This window comes from Hypanus sabinus, chromosome 23 (genome assembly GCF_030144855.1).
Source record: "Hypanus sabinus isolate sHypSab1 chromosome 23, sHypSab1.hap1, whole genome shotgun sequence".
NCBI lineage: Eukaryota > Metazoa > Chordata > Chondrichthyes > Myliobatiformes > Dasyatidae > Hypanus > Hypanus sabinus.
Window position 1 is genome coordinate 6,258,472 of NC_082728.1, and position 23,770 is coordinate 6,282,241.

The 23,770-nt window shown below is 41.3% G+C and overlaps 1 protein-coding gene across 2 annotated transcripts in view; it reads right to left on the minus strand.

Moving 5' to 3' along the window:
* Positions 1 to 11,060: 11,060 nt before the first annotated feature.
* Positions 11,061 to 23,770, minus strand: part of LOC132379917 (serine/threonine-protein kinase/endoribonuclease IRE1-like) — a 109,389-nt gene continuing 96,679 nt past the window's right edge. For both annotated transcript variants that reach the window (XM_059948268.1, XM_059948269.1), the window contains 4 exons: positions 22,905 to 23,032; positions 22,612 to 22,735; positions 19,820 to 19,887; positions 11,061 to 17,681 (listed from right to left, as the gene is read on the minus strand). In XM_059948268.1, coding sequence (XP_059804251.1) covers positions 17,460 to 17,681; positions 19,820 to 19,887; positions 22,612 to 22,735; positions 22,905 to 23,032 — 542 coding nt within the window. In that variant the 3' untranslated portion in view covers positions 11,061 to 17,459. The remainder of the gene's footprint in view (positions 17,682 to 19,819; positions 19,888 to 22,611; positions 22,736 to 22,904; positions 23,033 to 23,770) is intronic.

Sequence of the window (23,770 nt, forward strand, 5' to 3'; positions counted from 1 at the left end):
CTTACTGTGCTGCCATTCGCGGCCCTCAGTGGGGGACCCGGTGCCCTGCTGCGGGTGTCGTAACTCGTCGGAGGTAAAACGCTGATCTCAGCCCCAGTATCGACCAAAAACCGGCGTCCCGACCTTCTATCCCACACATACAGGAGGCTATCCCGATGGCCAGCCGCCGTAGCCATCAGCGGCGGCTGGCCCTGGCGTTTCCCGGGAACTTGCAGGGCGGGCGGCAACGGCGGGCTTCCGCGCCCCACCGCTGGTGGTAGAAGCACCAGTGGTCATTGGGCCGGGGGTTGGCGGGCTCTGCGGCCGGGCCTGGACTGGTTTGCTGCCGGGAGCGTGGCTGGGAGATCTGTGCGATGGACGCCCCGCTCACCTTTTTGGCGTTCCACAGCAAGTCCGCCCGGGCTGCCACCTTCCGGGGGTCACTGAAATCCGCGTCGGACAGCAGCAGGCGTATGTCCTCGGGCTGCTGCTCCAGGAATGCCTGCTCAAACATGAGGCAGGGTGTGTGTCCGTCGGCGAGAGACAACATCTCGTTCATTAAAGCCGATGGAGGTCTGTCGCCCAAGCCGTCCAGGTGCAGTAAACGGGCAGCCCGCTCACGCCGTGAGAGTCCGAAAGTCCTGAGGAGCAGGGCTTTGAATTCCGTGTACTTGCCGTCTGCCGGGGGCGACTGTACGAACTCCGCGACCTGGGCTGCTGTGTCCTGGTCGAGGGAGCTCACCACGTAGTAGTAGCGGGTGTCTTCTGAGGTGATCCGGCGAACGTGGAATTGGGCTTCGGCTTGCTGGAACCATAGGTCCGGGCGCTGTGTCCAGAAACCCGGCAGTGTCAACGAAACCGCATGAACAGAGGCGGCGTCGGTCATTTCTGGTCCAAAAATCGTTTGGACCGTCGGGGTCACCAATTGTAGCGGTGTGCTACAAACAGCGCTAAAATTACGACACGGAGTCGGTAACTGCAGTCGAAGGAAAAACTTTATTCGAAAACTTCAGCCTCACTTTTAAGCCTCTGTCAACCGGCCCCCCATGGCGAAGAGGCTCCAAAGCTCTGTGCTCGCAAACCCCCGTAGGCTATCTAATTGTGAGTCGGTTCGGATACGCTAGGAAATGAGGCGCTACAATATAATATAATAATAAATGATGTAGATTCAAGGCGCTGGGGAGTAGGTATAGAGGAGATGTCAGGGATAAGTTTTTTACTCAGAGAGTGGTGAGTGCGTGGAATGGGCTGCCAGCAACAGTGGTGGAGGCGGATATAACAGGATCTTTTAAGAGACTTTTGGATAGGTACATGGAGCTTAGAAAATAGAGGGCTATGGGTAAAACTAGTAATTTCTAAGGTAGGGACATGTTCGGCACAACTTTGTGGCTGAAGGGCCTGTATTGTTGATGCACCATCAATAACTCACACTGAGACGTAAGGCGAGATATCGGCTTTTATTGATGGTGCATCAATTTTATTGACTGGAAGAAGGAACCAGGAGTGAGTGTCCATCATACTATGTCCTGGAGACTGAGGCCGAGCGTCAGGCCTCAGATCGCCTTTATACAGGGGCCTGTGGGAGGAGCCACAGGAGCAGTCAGCAAGGGGGCATGTCCAGACAGGCATATAGTTCACCACAATTGTGCTGTAGGTTTTCTATGTTTCTGTGTTTATGATTTCCAAGCTAATTACTATAAGTTGTTTCCATAGCTGCAAGTTTCACATTCTGTCGACAGGATTGTGGATCTTCCCCATTCCGTCTCTTTCCAGTAATGGGGTAACCTGATCTACATACATTACTCCAAAGACAGTTTAACAAGCATTGTCAGAATACCAGCAAGCCACCCAGCTCTCATAATACAGGTCAGGCAGCATTGCAGGGAAGTAGAACTGACTCATTGTTTCAGATACAAAACACTTACTTAACAAATGACAACTTTTTAAAAAAACATATGCTGCCTGACCTTCTGAATATTTCAAGCATTTTCAATATTTTTTTCAGATTTCTGGCATTTGCATTTTGTTTTAAACTTCTTCCTCTTATGTTAATTGGGTTTTGGGTCTTGGACAAGGTCTCATCAACATGGTTTTGTGGATCGAACTCTGTAGTTCATTGTATGATGTGTTTCTGGTTGCCCCTTTCATTATCGCTATTTTGTGCAACTTTGATCAGGGCCTGCAGTCAACAAACAACACAGTGCTATATTGAACTGAACTGAACTAAACACTTACAATGGCTTTCTGCTTTGATGTTTTATATTCTGTGATTTTCACTTGTTTTTTTGCAGTTTGCACGATTTGTTTTCTTTTTTTTTGCACGTGGGATGTTTGATATTTGCTTTGAATGGGTTCCTTGGTTTTTGTTTTGTGGCTGTCTGTGGGAAGACGAATCTCAGGATTGTATACTGCATACATACTTTGATAATAAATGAAGTTTTAATCTTTGAATTCTATGCTTCTGGATACAGTCATTTGTTTCATAAATTATACATATTTTTGAGTGAAAACTGCAATTTTTTTCAAGAGAAGAATATCGTGCTGACTTTGCTTAAAGGAGGAAACTTCTAATCAATTGAAGGTCATGGACCAGAACTCACTGATTGAATGATTAACAGACCATGTCAGACATTGTCAAGTTCTAACCAACTTTCTATATTAATCCATGCCCTAATATTATTATCTAGAAAGTTTAAATAATAATTTGCTGCCTGATGTTATTAATTTTCTTCTTTTTTTGCCTTTAGAAATGGTGGTGCTCCTGACTTTGGCTGTCTGAATTTTGCTTTGTTTAAATTCCTCTGTGTTACTGTTTCAGAGGACCTGCCCTTGGCCAACATACTTGTGCAATTATGAAGAAAGTTCAGCAGTGCCTTTACTTCCTTAGAAGTTTGTGAAGATTCAGCATGACATCTACAACTTTGACAAACTTCTGTAGATGTGTGGTGGAGACCATACTGACTGGCTGCATCACGGCCTGGTATGGAAACACTGATGCATTGAACAGAAAAGTAGTGGAATGGCCCAGTCCATCACAGGTAAAGCCCTCCCAACCTCTGAGCACATCTACATGAAACACTATTGCAGGAAAGCAGCACCCATCATCAGGGACCCCCACCACCCAGGACATACTCTCTTCTCAATGTTGCCATCAGGAACAATTTACAGGAGCCTCAGGACTCACAACACCAGGTTCAGGAACTACCCCTTAACCATCAGGCTCTTGAACCAAAGGAGATAACTTCACTTGCCCCATCATTGAAATGTTCGCACAGCTTTCAAGGGCTCTTCATCTCATGTTCTCAATATTTATTGCTTTTTATTTATTGTTATTATTTCTGTTGTGTCTTTACAACTACATATCAATTAAATAAAATCATACACATGGAGGTGTGTTTAACTTTTCAGAGAGCGAGAAGAGATCAATGTGCATGGGTAAGTTATCAGTCAATGCATGATGCTAAGGGGAGTCATTGTGTTGAAAGTAATAGATCCATACATTACACTTTCTCCCCCTTTAGATTAGTGTAACATAAAACTGTATATGTAACAAAACATTCAAGTTCTCTTTAACAAACCATATTCAAGTAAAAATGCTTTCGCAATAACAGTCTATAACTAACGTCACTATACTAAAGATCTGGTCTTTTGGGTGCTGCTCTGTTTCTTTTAGGATAGTGTCGCTGGACCTGTGCAGTGGATTCAGGTTTGTCCGGTGTATTGTCAAAGTCAACTTTCTCTGTTTCAGGGGTCACGTTGCTGTGTGACATGATCATCACTGAGAGGAAACTCCAGTGACTTGTTGGATGCAGTCGACTCAGGTGTGTTCTTTGGCTGAGCATCCAGTGTCTGGTCCACATAACGTCTCCATGTCTGATCTCCAACATCCACTGTGTACGTCAGTGGTCCAGTTCTTGTAACAATCCTATCGGGTGTTCACTTGTCTTCTCAGTAATCACCCACTAGGACTTCCTGTCCAACCTTGAAGCTCCTTGCTGCTTCACTTGGCAACTGGCTGAACAGTTTATTCTGTCCATCCCTCCGTAGATCTGGTTTCAGGAGGTCTATGCAAGGACTCGGATTGCAGTTCATGAACAGCATTGCAGGTGTTTGATTTGTTGTCATATGAACAGAGTTCTGATACACAAAAAGGAAGTTGTCCACCTTATGCTGTAGAGAAATGTCCTCCTTGTCCATCACTTTAATGGACTCCTTGAAGGTTTGGATGAACATTTCAGTTAACCCCTTCGTTGCTGGGTGGCAAAGAGCTGACTTGAAATGTCTGATGCCATTTTTCTTCATGAACAGTGTGAACTCTTCTGACGTGTATTGTGGTCTGTTGTCACTCACAATCTGTTCAGGTGAGCTATTTCTGGAGAAGATAGTCCTCAGAGCGGAGACAGTCATTTTTGATGTGGTTGACTTCATTGACAAATTCCAGTCATTCCTTGTTTCTCTTTGTACCTTAGAATTTGTTACCAGCAAAAGGTCCACCAATGCTGTGTGGAACATTTCTGCTGGGTTACAGAATGAAGACTCTTCTTCACTTGCCAACAGTGACAAGCCACCAACGTTGCTTTGTTTGTTTGGTGCCTTTGAATCCCACAGCGGTGCTAGAAAGTTTGTGAACCCTGTAAAGTATTCTTTATTTCAGCATAAGTATGACCTAAAGTGTGATCAGATCTTCACACAAGTCCTAAAACCAGATAAAGAGAACCCAATTAGATAAATAACACAATAACATTATACCTGTCTGTTTATTTATTGAGAAAAATGATCCAATATTGCATGTATTTGTTGGAAAAAGTATGTGAACCTCTGGGGTAATGCTTTCTAAAAAAACAATTTGGAGTCAGGTGTTCCAATCAGTGAGATGAGATCGGAGGTGAGGGTTGTAGAGGTGCCCTGCCCTATAAAAAAGACACACAAAATCAGGTTACTGACAGAACCTGCTCTTCTCAAGCAAGATCTGTTTATGTGCACATTGCCTCAATCAAAACAACTTTAAGACTGTAAAAGAATTATAGAGATGCATGATGCTGGAAAAGGCTACAAAAGCATTTCTAAAGACCTGAGTGTTCATCAGTCCACGGTAAGTGAAATTGTCTCCAAATGGAGGAAACTCAGTACTGTTGCTACTCTCCTTAGGTGTGGGAATCCTGCAAAGGTCACACCAACAGCACAACATGCAATACTGAAGGAGGTGAAAAAGAACCCAAGGGAAACAGCAAAAGACCTGCAGAAATCTCAATAATTTGCTGAAGTCTCTGTTCATGTGTCTGCTATAAGAATAATATTGAACAAGAATGGTGTTCATGGAAGGACACCACAAAGCCACTTCTCTACAAAAAAAAACTATTGCTGCATGTCTCAAGCTTGCAAAAGACCACCTGTATGTTCTACAACGCTTTTGGGACAGTGTTCTGTGGGATGGATGAGACAAGAGTTGAAATTTTTAGCAGAAATGCACATTGCAATGTTTGGGAGAAAATAAGCACTGCACACCAACACCAAAACCTCAGCCCATCCATGGTGGAAGGAGCATCATGATTTGGGGCTGCTTTTCTGCCTCAGGGCCTGGACAGCTTGCAATCCGTGAGAGAACAATGACTTCAAAATTGTATCAAGACATTTTAGAGGAGAATGTCAGGGTAGCGGTCTGTCACTTGAAGCTTAATAAAAGCTGGATGATGCAACAAGACAATGATCTGAAAGACAAGAGTAAATCAACAACAGAATGGTTTAAAAAGAATATTTGTGTCTTGGAATGGCTGAATCAAAGTCCTGACCTTAATCCTATAGAAATGTTGTGGAAGGACCTGAAGCAAGCAGTTCATGCAAGGAAGCCCAGAGTTGAAGCAATTTTGTAAGGAGGAATGGCTTAAAATTCCTCCAAGCCAATGTGCAGGACTGATCAACAGTTACTGAAAATGTTTGGTTGGTTATTGCTGTACAAGGAGGTCAAACCAGTTACTGAAAGCAAAGGTTCACAAACTTTTTCCAACAAATACATGTAATGTTGGAACATTTTTCTCAATAAATAAATAAATGATCAAATATAATGTTTTTATTTTATTTATTTAGTTGGGTTCTCTATCTATTTTTAGGACTTATGTAAAGATCTGATCACACTTCAGGTCATATTTATGCAGAAATAGAGAAAATTCCTCGGGGTTCATGAACTTTCTAGCACCACTGTATGTCATGAGAGTGGGCTCCTTGGAAAAGTGCCCCAAGTTGCAACCAGGTAGTAGGCATCACTGGGATTCCCCTCCTGGGATTGAAAAGGACACAAGGGGCTGCTGGTCTGTCACTAAAGTAAACATTTGTCCATAGAGGTAGTGGTGGAACTTCTTTATTCCCCATACTAGATTAAGGGCCTCTCAGTTGATCTGTGTGTAGTTGCGTTCTGTGCTTGTCAGTGATCTTGAAGCAAATGCAATTAGACATTCAGATCCATCTATAAAGTGGCACCAATGCCATAAGGAGATGCATTGCATGCCAGTCTGATGGGCAGGGATGAGCCATAATGGATGAGCAGTTCATCTGATGTTATTAGTCTCTTTGTTTCCTTGAATGCTCTTTCACATCTTTCTGACCATTCCCATTTTGTTCCTGTCTGCAACAGTACGTTCAATGGGTGCAGCACTGTAGCAAGATTTGGGAGTAAGTTGTGGTCATAGTTTACAAGGCCCAAGTATGACCTGAGCTGTGACACATTTTCTGGTTTGGGCACCTGCAGCTCTGCTTCAATCAGAGACTTCCTGCGTCTCTTAACCAAGACAAATTTTAACCCAAGCCCTCCTTGGGTTTCTTAACCCAAACCTTCCTTGGACTCTTTTGGTTTTTATTTTCTTATTTTTTCATCTGGAACATTTTAAAATGCCTTGCTAAAATCTATATGAATTACATTTAATACTCCGCACACAGATGATATTAGATTAGATTTACACCTTGGTTGGCATCGACAGAGTAGGCCAAAGCCCCTGTGCTGTTTAATCAACATTCCTTGTTAACACACATAAAATGCTGGGGGAGCTCAGCAGGTCGGGCAGTATCCACGGAAATGAATAAACAGTTGATGTTTCAGGCTGAGACCCTTCTTCAGGATTGGAAAGAAATGGGGAAGATGTTGGTACAAAAAGGTGGGGAGAGAGGAAAGAAGGCAGCTAGAAGGTGATAGGTTAAGCCAGGTGGGTTGGAGAAATAAAGGTTTAGAAAGGAAGGAATCTGATAGGAGAGGAAAGTGGACCATAGGAGAAAGGGAAGGAGGAGAGGACCCAACAGGAGGTGAGAAGAGGTAAGAGGCCAGAGTGGGGAAGAGAAGAAGTGAGAAGGGGAGGGAGAAATTGATGCTCATGCCTTCACGATGAAGGCTAAACAGATGGAATATAAGATATTGCTCCTCCACCCTGACGTACAAAAGAAGGCCATGCACTGATTTATTGGAATGGGAATGTGAATTGCTTTAAAATGTTTGGCCACTGGGAAGATGAAACAAGGATATTCCTTGTTACCTCTTCAAAAGATTCAATTAAATTAGCGCAACCCTCTCTTAAAGCCTTGTGAATTTGCTCTCAATTAACACATTTATATTTCACTTTTGATTTATAATGACAGGAATTGTCCTACAGCTGACATCATACAGCCCATCCGTTTCTTCCTTTTTAAACAACATAACCGGATTGACAAATCACCCAGTCTCTAGCACATCTGCTTCCTTCATTCCCTGAAAAGCCTGGGATAAATTAGGGCTGGTAATTTATTCACAAACTGAGACACACCTGAAAACATCCTTTCAATGGTCATCATTTCCAATACTTCCCAGTCAATGACTGCCTTCACCCATGAACACTCTTGTGAAACTGCCATTTAGAATCATACATGCCTTCTGCTAGATTACTTCTTTAGTCTAACAGATCACACACATTGCTTCATCTCCTGTCCTGCAAATGTTTCTCTTTGAATCACACACTATTGTCTAAATTTCACCCTTAACCTTTGATATTCTTCCAGTCTTTCTCTAGCCTTGATCTTCTTGTGCCAGAGATGTTGGAGTCAATTATTAAGGATGAGGCCTCAAGATATGTTGTGAAATAGGCTGTAGTCAGCATGGTTTCCTCAAGAGAAAATTTTGCCTGACAAATCTGTTGGAATTCTTTGAAGAAATAACAAGCAAGATAGACAAAGGAATATCAGTTGATGTTGTGTACTTGGATTTTCAGAAGGCCTTTGACAATCAGTTTGAACATCAACTGATTTTCCTTTGTTTATCTTGTTTGTTTTAACCTAATTTACAGGATGAGTCTGTGGTGAGAAGGCAAATGTAATGTTAGCATTCATTTCAAGAGGACTAGAATACAAAAGCAAGGATGTAATGTTGAGACTTTATAAAGCACTGGTGAGGCCTCACTTGGAGTATTGTGAACAGTTTTGGGCCCCTCATCTTAGAGAGATGTGCTGACACTGGAGAGGGTTCAAAGGAGGTTCACGAAAATGATTCCAGGATTGAATGACTTGTCATATAAAGGGAGTTTGATGGCTCTGGGCCTGTGTTCACTGGAATTCAGAAGAATGAGGGCTAGCTTCATTGCAACTTGTCAAATGGTGAAAAGCTTTGATAGAGTGGGTGTGGAGAGGACGTTTCCTATGGTGGGAGAGTCTAAGACCAGAGGACACAGCTTTCAGAATAGAGATGGAGATGTATCTATTTAGCCAGAGAGTGGTGAATCTGTGGAATTCTTTGCCACGGGCAGCTGTGGAGGTCAACTCTTCATGTATATTTAAGACAGAAATTGTTAAGATTCTTGATTGGTCAGGGAATGAAGGGATACAAAGGAGGTGTGGGGGAGACAGGAGATTGGGACTGTGAGGAAAATTGGATCAGCTATGATGAAATGGCGGAGCAGACTAGATGGGCCAACTGACCTAATTCTGCTCCTACATATTATAGTCTTATGTTGGGGGAAGGATCTGGGTTTAGAATCTCTCTTTTTCTCTAACTGCAATGAATTTGATCTGGATTCTCTGTGTTTCCTCCTTGAGCACTAATTAACCTACAGCTAGTTGTTCCCGGTCCATTTGTACAGAACATATTTGACTGGTAAAATTGTTCTTAGACAACACTGGTCTGAGGACAAGGGTCCTGTATCTAGCTCAGGTAAAGTTTCTAGTTAAAGAGAATTGAAACTGAAAGAAATTTGGGGAAATGAAAAGAGATGTACATCACTTGGAATTGTAACAACAATCTTGCTTACTCAAACAGAATGGAATCCAGACTATAAGCTTCCAAGAACAGGGCAGGAACACAGGTTAAAGTAAAAAAAAAGTAGGATATCAAAAATAAAACCACAAGTACTCAAGACAGTGCTGATCTCAGGAAGTTATATACAACAAATAGAGATTGTTTCAAATTGAGATATTGTTACTCCCAGGTGGCCCCTTCAGTTCAGAAACAACTGTGAAATTGCTCAAGATTGTTTGTGGTTTAAGAGCTCAGTTTTCAAAAAAATTCAAAATTACTTTTTATTGGAGTGAAAATATTTAAATCAGTAATAAAAAAATCAACTAAACTATTTAGAACTCACAAATCATATGGCAAATTATGATCAGAGTGGAACCAAAAGCTAATCTCTTACCAGGTCTTTGCAGTGCAACAGTTCCTCAGAGTTACTCTCCTATTGTAGCAGCACACGGGAGACATTGAACTTGTTTTCCTGGGGAGAAGAAAATCCTTTGCACTTTCCACAGCTGGAGGCCGGGCTTTGCTAGCTGTTAAACTCCTTCAGGACAATTTCTGGGGCAGGTCTCCCTCCTCCACTCAGCTATGCTCCGGCCACACTTCTGGATACTGCATTGATTTGGGGCAACAAAGATTGGTTCTCAATACCTGGAAAACCAAGGCTCAGACCAGAGACATAGGAACTAGGCTCCAGGACAACATCTCATTGCACCATCGATCTACAGGCTGACCCTCAGAGACTTGGGCTAGTTTACATTTTTGTGACTAAATTGTTCTGCTATCCTAACTACATGTACCATGCACTGTGTCTTGTGTCTGATCGTTGGTACTGTGTTTTGCACCTTGGCCCCAGAAGATCACTGCTTTGTTTGGCTGTATTAATGCATATAGTTGAAATGACAATTGAACTTGAACTTCAAGTTCTATCTGATTATTGCCATGAAGGTTTCTGTCAGCCAACTGTGGCTTTGAAGACTTACAACCATCAGACTCCTGAACTGGTGTGAACAACTTCACTCACCTCAACTCTGAACTGATTCTACAACCTACAGACTCACTTTCAAAGACTTTTTACATGTTCTCGGTATTTTTTTTATTTGAGTATTTGTCTACTTCTGCACATTGGTTGTACAGTTTTATGTAACTTCCATTGTGGTTCCTTGTTTTCCTGTAAGAAAATGACTCTGAAGGTATAATATATACATACATACACACTTCGATAATAAATTTTACTTTGAACTTGACCCTTGGTCACCATTTTTTTTGGGAGGGAGGGAAGATTGCTGCAGGGGTAAAAATATTTCTGAATTTCATTACCTGCCATGATCTGATTTTAATATAATGCTTAGCAGCCAAGTTTAGTTATAAATCCTGCACTTTCAGTCTGATGGGCCTGTGTGTAAGATTTTACCGATCGAATTTCAGAAAGTCGTTAGCTTTCCTGCTCCCACATCACTGGCCCCTTGGTGATCCTTAGGGTCTCTGATCTTCATGATGCTGCCACCCAGTCACAATCCCAGCTTCCATCTGACTTTGCCAACCACCATATAAATATTATTTTCCACAAATCTGCTCAGTGGCCCACAAATCAGCTGTTTTTTTCCTGATATTCACACACAATTTGGGTAGGGTTTCAATTATGTCAGTTAAACAAATTGTAATGGTCTCAAGGAAACATTGCCCCAGGGTACTTCACAGGAGAACCATCAGCCAGAAATGGGTGCCAACAATGTTTAATTTGAAGAAAGCAGCAGCTAGATTCTTAAAATGAACCTTGTTGCCTTTAATCAACTAGATATACAGTTCAGTTTAAAAGGCGCTAAAATATACAGAACACAAATGGAGGAGATATTTCAGTATTTTATTGCATTAACCCAGAGCAACAGATTAAAAAAAACAATTACATTCCCAGTTTTTTAAAGCATGATTTACCATTGCAACTGTGTAAATCTAAGACAATTCATAAATAATCCAAATCCAGTAAAAAAAAGTTCCGATCTGTAGATTTTGCTCATTTCTTGCACAATCCAAAATAATTAATGCTTTTCACAATGTCAAAACACATATAGGTTATGTAACTTTTTATTGATCAAATTTGTACTTTTATCACTGTAGTCGCACAATAATATAAATATATATTAATTGCTACGTCTCCACCTCACAGCAACTGTTACAAATTTTATAAACATTTCATATTATCAGCGATCTTCACACAACAAAACATCACTGAACAGTCACTCTGAAAGGAGTTAACTGGTTGTTACCCCTATGCTTGAGTGATTAAAAAGCTTGTGGATTCAACTGTCAACAGACCAGAGTTCTCCTACTGCCTGCAGTTAGCTGCTTAAAGGCACAGTTGTTTAATTATTAATTGAAGCCACAAGAAGCTTAAATTGAGTATCATCTATTATAGCCTCCATCTAAATTGGGGAGATTTGATAGAGGTATATAAAGTTATGAAGGGTATAGAGAGGGTAAATGCAAGCAAGCTTTTTTCTCCAAGGTTGGGTGGGTGGAAGTGAAAAGTTTAAGGGGAACAAGAAGGGGAACTTCTTCACTCAGAGGGTCATGAGAGTGTGGAATGAGCTGCCAGTGTAAGTGGTGCATGCAAGCTCGATTTCAACATTTGAGAAAAGCTTGGATAGGTACATGGGTGGTAAGGGTATGGAGGGCTATGGTCCCAGTGCAGGTTGAGGAGAGTAGGCAGTTTAAATGGTTCAGCATGGACTAGATGGGCCAAAGGGCCTGACGTAGTGTTCTATGGTTTTGACTCTAAATAGCTGATCAACGACAAGTTGTTAAATCACTGATTATCTCTAATTTTATTCCATTTTCTATAAACTCTTTGTCCAAGTGAAGCACTTCATCTTATTACATGAAAAAGAAACATATTGTACATATCTGTATCTCTTTAATTTAGAGAAATTGGATGTCAATTATCTTAAGTAATGTTTGTGCTGGTGTAATTTAAAGACAAATCATTTCCATGGTCAATTTGCAGTTCATTTATATCAGAATGCTTCATGTCCAGGATGGAGAGATTTTAGGATTGAAATAACAAACTGCTGGAGGAATTCAGTGGGTTGGGCAACATCTGCAGATGGTAAGGGTCTGTTAAAGTTTCAGGTCTGGACTGATCAATGGTCTCAACCTGAAACAATGGCTGTCCATTTCCCTCCACAGAAGCTGTGTGACACACTGAGTTCCTCCTGCAGCTCGTATTCCAGCACCTGCAGCTCATGTTTTTAGATTTTAGTACGTATCCAGTAACACCTTAATTTTTTTAAAGCACCTTTACTGTGCAAAATGTCAAAAGATGCTCTACAGAGTTATTACCAAGCAGAATTTGCTATAGATACTAAAGAGGAATTATGAACGATGATGAAAGCCTAGAGAGATTGGCTCAAGGAAACTTAAGGAGAAGTTTGAGGAATAGAAGGGTTTAGGAAAGAATGGAAGTAGAGGATACTCAGAAGATCTGAAAAGGAAGAGATGATCATTTTGAGATACAGTGGGGCTCTGGAGGTTTGAAAATGTGGTGGGAATTTTAAAACTGAGGTGATTGGAGACCAACGTAGTCCCTGAGCACAGGGTAATGGGACAATGGCAGTTCAGGAATCATTCACATAGGGAGGCTGGCAGAAATATTGTAACAACAGTCTTGTCTCTTGGTAATAATGACATGATTTCAGCAGCAGGAGGGCCAATGCTGTTAGAATGATGTGGCCGTATGCACCAAGAATCATCTCTGGGGAAAATATGATCCAACAGTCAAGTTCAAGTCAAAGACCAAAGATAATGACGTCAATTTTATTTATATATTTATTGAGCTACAGGGTGGAATAGGCCCTTTCGAACCTTTGAGCTGAACCACTCAGCAATCCCCTGATTTAATCCCAGCTTAATCACAGGACAATTTACAACAACCAATTAGCCTACCAACCAGTAAATCTTTGGACTATGGGAGGAAACTGGAGCACCTGGAGGCAACCACATGGTCATGGAGAGAACATACAAACTCCTTACAGGCCATCAGTGGAAATTGAACCCAGGTCAGTGGTATTGTAAAGTGTTGTGCTAACCATTACACTACTGTGCTGCCCAATTTTTATAGCATTTTTTAGAGGACACCTCTGTTCATTGAAGAACTTTACAGTGGAGCGCTGGAGATGCAGCCTCCAGTGTATTTTCTCACTAAGTTCTGATGTATGAGAGAACTGGGGTATCCAAGGACAGATCTTTGGGGACACCGGCAAGCAGGAGAAGCCACTGTGAATAATTCTTTGGACACTGTGACTGCAGTCTCAGGAAGGATGATTTGATCAACCATGTAAAGGCTGCAGATAGTTTAAGAATAAAAGGCACAACAGACTACCATAGTCAAACACTCAAGACTTGATTACAGAGGTTAATAAAAACAGTTGTTTCAGTATGTCAGGACCAGAAATGTACTGACTGGAAGAATTCAAGCAGAGCTCGTGAATGATACTAATGGATGTGAGAAATCACTGGACACTCAAGGACCTGAGACAAGCGCTTGGTCCAAAGCAATCAGTTTGCAAAGGGATAATAATGTCACATTTAAGAAGGGTAACAATACCCACCCATGCTCAATGGCTTAACGACATTATGGCCTGCTTGGACCTCAAAAAAATTCATTATTCAGTTCTTAATTCGGACCTAAAGTTCCATAAGGTCTGGGGACCTTTTATCGAGTACTTTTATAACCTTCCTCTTGACTAGGGTTTTTTTTTCCTTTTCAGTCCCTTGCTTTCAGCTCCCTTTTTTTTCTGGTAGTAGGCATTATTATCCTCTGTTGCTAAGTGTATTCACAGTCTGGGAGTTTGATTGTCCTGATTTATATTCTCTATATTGTGTTGTGGTTGGTCTGGAGTTTTTTTTTGTTGCGTGGCTTGGGGAGGATATTAAGTTTACTTGTCTTCAATTTAGGGGCTTTTTTAAAAAAAATTCTCTTTCTTTGTATTATATTGTCATTGTATGCTTAATTTTGCACTGTATTAATGTTCCTCAATGTGATTTGGGGTTTTTTAATCTGTAAAATGTATAAAAAAAACTAATAAAAAAAAGAAGGGTAACAATACCAAAGAGAGAGAAATGTTGCCAATATTTGGCACCATGGAAGTCAGAGAGAGAGAGAGGCAGATGTTCAGCTTAGTGAAAATGGGATAAAAAGATCAGGAGATAAGAGAAACGTGTTGAAGAAAGTCTGGCCAGAAAGCTAGAGAAGGGAGTTAGTGGAGACTATGGTCTCAATCTTAATGACAAGTCCACAGGTTCCTCAGACATGCGAATGGAAACAAGGGTACACAAAACAATTTCAGGACCATTCTGGAATATTGTGCAGGAAGGCATATAATGGCAAAATACGAGGGGTGATTGATAAGTTTGTGGCCTCAGGAAGAAGGAGTCAATCTTAGAAAACCTAGCACATTTATTTTTCCTACATTTACACACTTGGTCCAGTGGTCATGGGGCATACGGATCCCTTCTTTGTAGAAGTCGGCATCTTGGACCTCCAGAAGTGGCCCACAGCATGGGGTGATTGATAAGTTCGTGGCCTAAGGTTGTAGGAGATATTAACTTCAAACTTTCTGCATTTTCACTCAAAGAGTTGAACTGCACTTGCATGTAACAAGAGCTGTATAACTCACCTCCTTCTACCTTAGGCCACAAACTTAACAATCACCCCTGCTGTGGACTACCTGGTGGTCCAAGATGCTCTCGTTACATGCACATGCAGTTCAACTCTGAGTGATTATGCAGAAAGTTTGAAGTTAATAACTCAATTCCCGATCTGTATGTTCCACGACCGCTGGACTAAGTGTGTAAATGTAGGAGGGGACTATGTTGAAAAATAAATCTGCTAGACTTTCTAAAATTGACTCCCTCTACCTTAGGCCACAAACTTATCAATCACCCGTCATAAGGCATGCCATTATTAAATCCTGTATTTTATCACTAAAGCCATCTCGTACTAGTGTGGCAATCTTTTACAAATGGCTGGTTGCCCCAGAAATAGTTTACTACAGGGGGAATCCAAGTGTGAACCAGCAGTTTGCAGAACAACACTTTACAGGTCAATCTGTAAAAGCAAAGGATGCAGTTTCAATTAATCTTGCATTTTGAAAATGAATGACAGTATTTGACTTGTGAACTAAATGCCTTGCATTTAAGATGTGTACAGCAGTGAATTCAGCCCATCTGACAGTGTAGGTGGGCTAGAACAGGCTAATGGGCCTTTGCCATTTCACAGAGGATCAGGAGCTGCCCACTTCAACTCAATCATGGCTGATCGGCATCTGAAATCCACTTACAGAAAAGTTGACAGAAACTGTTTGGTCAGAAGTGAAATGGTGTGTTTTAAAAGAAAATGTCACTGTGGTGAATATGATGTTGGTGACATATGCGTGAGGAGGATTTTCACAAACAACAATGGGAGAACGCCAGTGCTATGGAACAAGTAGAACTTGAATGTGCACCTCAAGTACTTAAATCACAATTCTACATACTTACCAATCCAGTACATACATAACAAAATTAAACTACAATAGAACTGCTTCATATGAACCATTAATGACAGATTAAATCTTTTAGTGCAACTGCCAAAATAGAAAAGAACAAAACTTATATCATATTTCACATATACTCTGATTGTGAAGGCATTGCTGGTTATTTTCACATTATTTTCCAAAACAAACCAACGCAAAATTAACTCTTGGCAGAAACATCTTACAAAATCACAGCAGAAAAAAAACACACTCTAAAATCAGCTCTGTACATTAAATGCTGCAAAGACAAAGCTTTTACTCATCAGATATAAAGATACCCCCCAATAAATAAATAAGTTACTGCTTTTAATTATCAATATACTAATTATGCTGATAATTAAAACATAGACTACACTGTCTTGTGAAACAACGATTTTTCACTGTAAGTGCCAAATACAGATCTGTTTGGACAAACCCGGCTGCCAGGGAGACCAGGTACCTATAGCACAAGATGGGAGAATAGGACACATCTTTGCACCACCCCTCTCTGATGACCTGAACTCGAGAATCAACACACAGGAGCCGTGAGGGGCAGAGGAGGAGGAATAAAATAAGCAAATAGGAAGCAAACTGATTTAATAAAGTTTTTTTTTTGTAAAAACAGTAGTTAAGCTGGGAAAGAAATGCAACAGCAATTGATCCATTTACCCTCCACATGCCATCACTGTTTCCTTGATATCCCTGCACAATGTAGCTACCTTGTTCTACATCAGGCAGAGGACAGATATACAGATAATCCAGCCTTTGGTATATTTTGCACCAATTTAAACCGTCCTGTAGACAGTTCAGGCTGCTTGCATGTGTTAAAATACTGTTGTTCATCTACAGTGAAAACCTGGAAAATTAGCATCAGTATTTGGACTTAAAGGTGAAAAAGAATTACACAAGCAATGTAGAGACATACAGCTATAAATTCAAAACTTTTTAAATAGGGACATTGCCCTAGTATAAAACCCTGCTCAGTGGGGCATGGGGTGGGATGGGGGAGAGGGGGTCTGAAAGCACAGCTTTCAATGGGCTTATTGTTCTGTGTGGATAACCAATCTCCGTCTGTCTCAATATTCATTGCCCTGTTTATGGGAAATGAATTTAAGCTACCAATCGCAATGGACCAGAAAATGTTATGGATCACTGTATGGAGCTGAACTGCCTTGTTAACTCAGGTAAATTAACCCATGGTGGTGTAGGAGCCGCTCAATTCCTTACAAGTGGTCTTAACCAAGTAAACATGACTGTCACCTGCAGACACATTTATATTTCAGGATTTAAACTTGCTTGTGCATCCACTTTCAAAGATTAGAACTTTGAAGAAACGACACATACAATAGCCCAGTACAGTATTTGTCACCATGACCTTTCTTACTTTACATTTAAAAAAAACCTTTTCTTCCTGTGAGGAAAATATTTTTTTATATTAAAAATGCAGAGGCAGTCAAACAGTAGATCCAGTCACTGGAGAACTAAGTTCACATTCTGCCTCAGATTATCCTGTGGATCACGCATAGCTTCCATAGGCACTTGAAAGAAGCTTGACGACATCTTTATTTTGCGAGTGTTATTCTGCCCAAAGTAGTCTCTTTATACTTGCCATGCTAATCCTTAAAAGGCCCTGTGGCTGGAATGCTTTTTGTACTTGAAAAGTTTCCCTTTTCAACCTTCCATCCCTTGGTTTATTGGAAGTTATCAGGGACCAACGGGATTAATTGCCTTGGTTCTGCAGCCTCCTGGTAGTAGTACGGATGAAAGAGTCTCTCCTGGCTGCAGATCTGCATTGCCAGATATGTGTGGAGCAACAGATGGGGAAAACGAAGAGTGAAGTAGCAAACAAATTCATCTGGAACTGAGCCCAGAGTTTCCTGCACATCCTCAGGCAATTCTCTATAGTGGTGCTTCTGAAAATAAAAATGACAGACAAGATTTAGTATAGGCAAAAAAAAAAATCGGACTTTCCCCTTATTATAGAAGCGCTGGCATCTCCATTTTCTAATTTTCAATAATTTCAGCCCCTGCACGAGAAAAACTGCACTTCTATTCCATTCATTTACCTGCCCATGGCAAATGGTGTTTGATAAAAACCCAGCACTCCTATTCTATTCAATGATCCCCCAGCAAGAGCCTGCCCGTGGGTGAATGAACAATGGGCAGGGGTGGAGCTGGGGAGAATATACGCCAATAAATCACTGAAATAAAACTAATATTAAATTCAGCCAATCACTGAATATTTATTTCACTCCAAGGCTCTATTCTTTCAGGCTCTTTGAAAACCTTTTCCAAAACCTTTTTAGTTTCTACCTTTTCCAAAAGCTCTCTGCTGGAACACACTGTAGGCCTTTTAGAACAAAAAACTTCACACCATCTTAAATGTTTCTTCCCCCAGACTAATCTGATCAACCTTCTGATAACCTGATAGTCACCCCATCCCTGTCCCTGCACTGCATGGTAAACACTTTAAAGCTCTTTTTGTTTGTATTGTAAATACATGCTGATAGTTATGTTTTATGCACATTTTATTCTATATCTGTACTTTAACTTCTAACAATTCTTTATGATTGTTGAATGCTGCTTTCTGTTGCAATGTCATGTCTTGACCAGCATACTGCAGCAGATTCCTGATATATTAAATATATATGGTGAATAAAGTTGATCCTTGATCTGCTTCCCTGAGTCAGTTTACAACTACTCTGACTCTAGGAGGTGTAGAGATAAATGACATTTCACCTCCCCTGCTCTTTGCCCCTGCCCTACACAAGGTTGGATTGCTTGTCCACGAGCTAATCACCAAGTCGACATCAGCTGCACTCAGGCTGCAGTGAGAGATGGGCTCCTGTGTTACAGACCACACTGTCATGCATGCCTAGGTAATGGTGACAAGGGCTTTTCAACACCAATAACAACCCTTTCACACCCCCACATATACACTGAGCGCAGAGACGTTGTTGGTTACTATCCTGACGTCTTTGCTGATCAGTACCACATCCTGTGTGCTGGTGGAGCGCCCTGCGATATAGTTGCAGCAGTGAAGATGCCACAAATGCTTAGTTCGCTGCTTGGTTACATACTGTAGCTGTGACACAGACTGTGAACACCATTGTCACAGGTCCTCCCACCCTTTAGTCACCCCAAAGCTATAGGTACTTCATAGATATGGCACTCCAGCACAGACAGGAGCCACAAACTTCACTTCCCTGGAACTATTCTGACGGCTCCGCCCACCAGCAAGGAAAACAAATGCATGGGAACACCATGACCTCTGGGTTCCCCTTCAAGTTCCACTCCATTCTGATCACTGTTCCCAAATTCGGGAATCCCCTTCCCCAGCTCCATCGTGGGAGAATCTTCACCACAAGGCAATTAATTTTTCAGTTATTCACACTCTCACAAATGAAAATGCTGGAGGAACTGAGCACATCAGGCAGCATCTGTGGTGGGAAATGAACAGCTGAAGTTCCGGACCCCATCCTGATGAAGGGATGTTGCCTGACCTGCTGAGCAACTCCAGCATTGTGTGTGCGCTGCTCAAGGTTTCCAGCATCTGCAGAATTTCTTCAGAATCAGGTTTATTATCACTGACATACTGTATGTCATGAAATTTATTGTTTATATGACATTGCTGTCATCAAGGAGGTGATACAGGTGCCTGAAAGCAGACACTATGTATATGAAACATTTAGAAGTGTGTGTGTGTATATATTATTAGTTTCTTCAGCCAATAGGCATGGATCACACACTTCTTACTGTAATTTACAGTCATTATTAGGGATTTCACTGTACTGCTGCCACATGACAACAAATTCCACGATATACACCGGTGATATTAAACCTAATTCTGATATGTCAGTGATAATAAGCCTTGTTTCACAAATGAATTCAACTGCTAAATGACACTGGCAAATCAGAGTAGAAATATCTGCAGTAAATTAAATTTTAACAACTCACCTAAAGGACACACAACTGCAAATGAATACAAAATATTTCATTTGGATATTAATTGATTTTAAAGCAGTGATATTTGAAGAATCGGTGCTGTTACCTTGTTCCTCATTGCACGTAGCAGGTCTCTCACCGAATTCCCTTTGTATGACCGGAATTTTCGGAGATCTACAAAGAGAAGCTATGTTGAGATTTTGTACACTCTGGCTCACACTGTCATCAACCACCAGACATCCGGCTTGAGTGGGCAGAAATCAGATGGCAATTAAACCCAACGTTGACTCATTCTCGCGGAACTGTTGCCTGTGGAGAATGTGCTGCCTTTGTATATCATGAGTTCATCTAAAATTGCAATATTGAGCCCAATTCCAAAGCTTTGGAGAGGGAGCAGGGATTACCAGCAAGTCTATTACAATAGGCATATGCCTTCATTCATTCGTCATGTGCCCTGTCATATGACTTGGGTGATCATCATCTTTCCAGAACCATAGCTGTTCTTGACAAATTTTTCTACAGAAGTGGTTCGCCATTGCATTCTTCTGGACAGTGTCTTTACAAGACGGGTGACCCCAGCCATTATCAATACTCTTCAGAGATTGTCTGCCTGGAGTCAGTGGTCACATAACCAGGACTTGTGATATGCTGCTCATATAACCAGCCACCACCTGCTCCTATGGTTTTACGTGACCTGATCGAGGGCTAAGTAGGTGCAGAACTTTGCCCAAGGGTGATCTGCAGGCTAGAAGACAGAAGGAGTGCCTTACATCTCCACCGCGACACCTTACATAGGGTACAGATGCCACGAGAATGTGCTATTTGCAGCAGCAGCACAGTGCATCAGAGACAAACATGAGACCTAGTGGAAAGATCATAATGCATGATATTGTCCCACCTGGAGGAAGAGACTGAGTTGTTACCATGGAGTAATTAAAGGATAACTATGTTCAGAGGCAGAACGATTAGGAACAAAAGGCACATATTTAAGCACAACAGCAAAAGAACCAGAGTAAACAAGAGAATTTTAACATAATGACTTTTTCCCCCAAAGCAGAAATGACTTGGCCCAAGGGGGCATAATTTTAAGGTGACTGGAGGAAGGTATGGTAGGTGGGATGTCAAAGGTGCCAGGGGTAGTGGCAGAGACAGACACATTAGGGAAATTTATGAAACTCTTAGATAGACACATGGATGATAGAAAAATGGACAGCTACGTGGAAGGGAAGGATTAGATTGATTTTAGGGAAAGATAGAGTTGTCTGAAGGTCCTGTGCTCTGCTATTCTATGCTTTATGTAATTTCTTGGCATTTAGAATTCACTTTCTGAAAATAAACCCCATCATTACTTTTAAAGGTCCTATGAATAAGTAATTGAAAGGAAATTCTTAAACAAGAAAGAAAACTGGGAAGCGCCACTTGGATAATGAGACAATATATTATATACAGTTGAGCCAGATGACATACCCAAGTGCCGAACGAAACTCTTATACCTTTATGAGGCCTAACATGAAAACTTTGAAGTAAATAGTAAACATTTACAATGACATTAAATATACAAAAAACTGCATATTTGTGCCTCTCAGTCAAGTAAAAGAGTATCTTTTCATTTTAAAATTAAAGTGAATTAATAAGAATATTCTGAGGCCTAGTAAGGCATTGGTCAGATGACATCTGGAGTACTGTGGGCAGTTTTGGACTCCATGTCTAAGAAAGGAAGTAGTGGCATTGGAGAGGATCCAGAAGAGGTTTATGAGAATGATCATGTGAATGAAAAGGTTAACGTAAAGTTTGAAGAGTATTTGATGGTTCTGGGCCTGTACTCACTAAAGTTTAGAAGAATGAGGGGGAATCTCATTGATGCCTGTTGAAAGGCCTCAATAGAGTGAATGTGGAGAGGTGTTTTCCTATAGTGGGGAGCCTAGGACCAGAGGATACTGCCTCAGAATAGAGAGACGTCCCTTTGGAACAGAGATGAGAGGAATTTCTTTAGCCAGAGGTCAGTGAGTCTGTGGAATTCGTTGTCACAGGCCGCTGTGGAGGCCAAATCATTCAGTACATTTAAAGTGGTTCTTGATTAGTAAGGGCATCAAAGGTTACAGGGAGACGGCAGGAGTATGGCATTGAGAGGGATAAGAAAAGCCATACAGGGAATGGCATTGCAGAGTCAGGGGGCTGAATGGCCTTGTTCTGCTTCAATGTCTTACAGTCTTTATAAACAAGACACAGCTCTCTCTCCACAGATTAATATTTTGCTTTCTCCATGGATTAAGGCCATTCTCTTGTTTCAGTTCGGGCTTAATCCTTTTCTCCTCAACAGTCAGGTCAGGCTCTTGAACCAGAGGGGATACCATCACTCAAATGTTCCCACAACCAATGGACACACTCTCCAGGGCTCTTCATTTCATGTTCTTGATAGTTATTGCTTATTTATTTAATATTATTTTGTTTCTTTTCTCTTTTTGGATTTGAACAGTTTGTTGTCTGGTTGCTCGTCTGTCTTGTGTGTGGTCTTCCATTGATGCTATTGTGTTTCTCTGTATTTACTGTGATTGCCACAAGGGTTGTGTATGTGGTGACATACATGTACTTCAATTATAAATTTACTTTGAACTTTAAACTGTGCTTTTTTTTTAAAGCTTCAACAGACATTCTCCTCTGGTTTTTGCTCTAGTGAACTTTCTTGTGTGACCTCAGTTTAAAATATGAGAAAATGGGCTTCATTCTGGCTCAGTAAATGGGAATCAATTTGACAAAGATACCTCTGATCCCATTAACACCGTTCAGCCCTGAGGAAAGGAAAATGAGTAGCATACTCTGTAAAACAGTGGTAAGGATGAATCAGCAGGATTTAAAATTAAGCAATTAGTTAGAGTAAAATCCATACGATGCACCCACCTGTCTGCAGAGGCACAGTGATATGAAGTTTCCAGTCACCCTGAACAACACCTCTCCCTCCTCTCTCCAATTCCCTTACTATTGGTCCATCCAGAGGCTCCTTTTCTATTCGATCACTGACGTCCTGTAACAATTAATCCAAGAATGACTTAATTGGTGAATAGATCTACAGAGAACAGCTTGGAAATGTTCCAATTCTGATACACGTGGAATCTTTCAGCTTTACGGACCATCGGTTGTATTTGCTGCAGAGTAAGATATTTGGCTCGGCATTGAATGAAATCTGAGCAAACCTGGAAAAACTGAAGCTGCTTCTCAAGGCTCCAAAAGAAAGGATTTTTCAGGACACGCTTGGCAGAGGGGCGTTTTTGAGGGTCCATGTTTATCATCTCTTGAATTAAGTCACGAGCAATAATATCATCTAGAAAGAGAAGCAGTGAATTACTGATAAATTTACATTATTCATTAATTAGTTACTGTCAGTTATATGTTCTGTGCTGAGCACCTTGGCCTGGAGGAATATTATTTTGTTTGGCGGTGTAGACGTATATGGCTGAATGACAATAAACCTGAAATGCATTCAGAGGGAGCAGCCTCTTGATGTGCCACCTGATGAAAGAGTAGCCCCCCCCCAGTCTCCCAAACACAAGATGACCAAGCTGAAGGCCAAGAGCTTATGGCTGAAAAATGCTCATCATTTCTGATGACACATCAGTGTCCTGAAACTTCCCTGTTTTCTCTTCAAAGTCATGCAGTGCTTCCAGTATTTCAGATTTCCAGCATCAGGGAACACTTCAGTCAATTCAAAGTAAATGTATTATCAAAGTGTGTACAATAATGTGCAAAACTCTTAGCTAGGGTGCCTCAGACTTCGGCACAGTACTGTACTGTCTCAACAACAAAAATTCATGAGATATGTGAGGGATGATAAACCTGATTCTGACCTGGGTCTCTACTGTGGACTGAGAGTGGGAAGGGGACAGGGGGAGGGGAATCATGGGAGGCAAAAGGGGAAGGGATCAGGGAGGGAACAGGAAGCACCAGAGAGACATTCTGTAATTATCAATAAACCAATTGTTTAGAATCAAGCGACGTTGCCTGGTGTCTCAGGGCTGGGTGGGTCTGCATCTATGCCACCAGAACCCCTGCCCCTGCACTT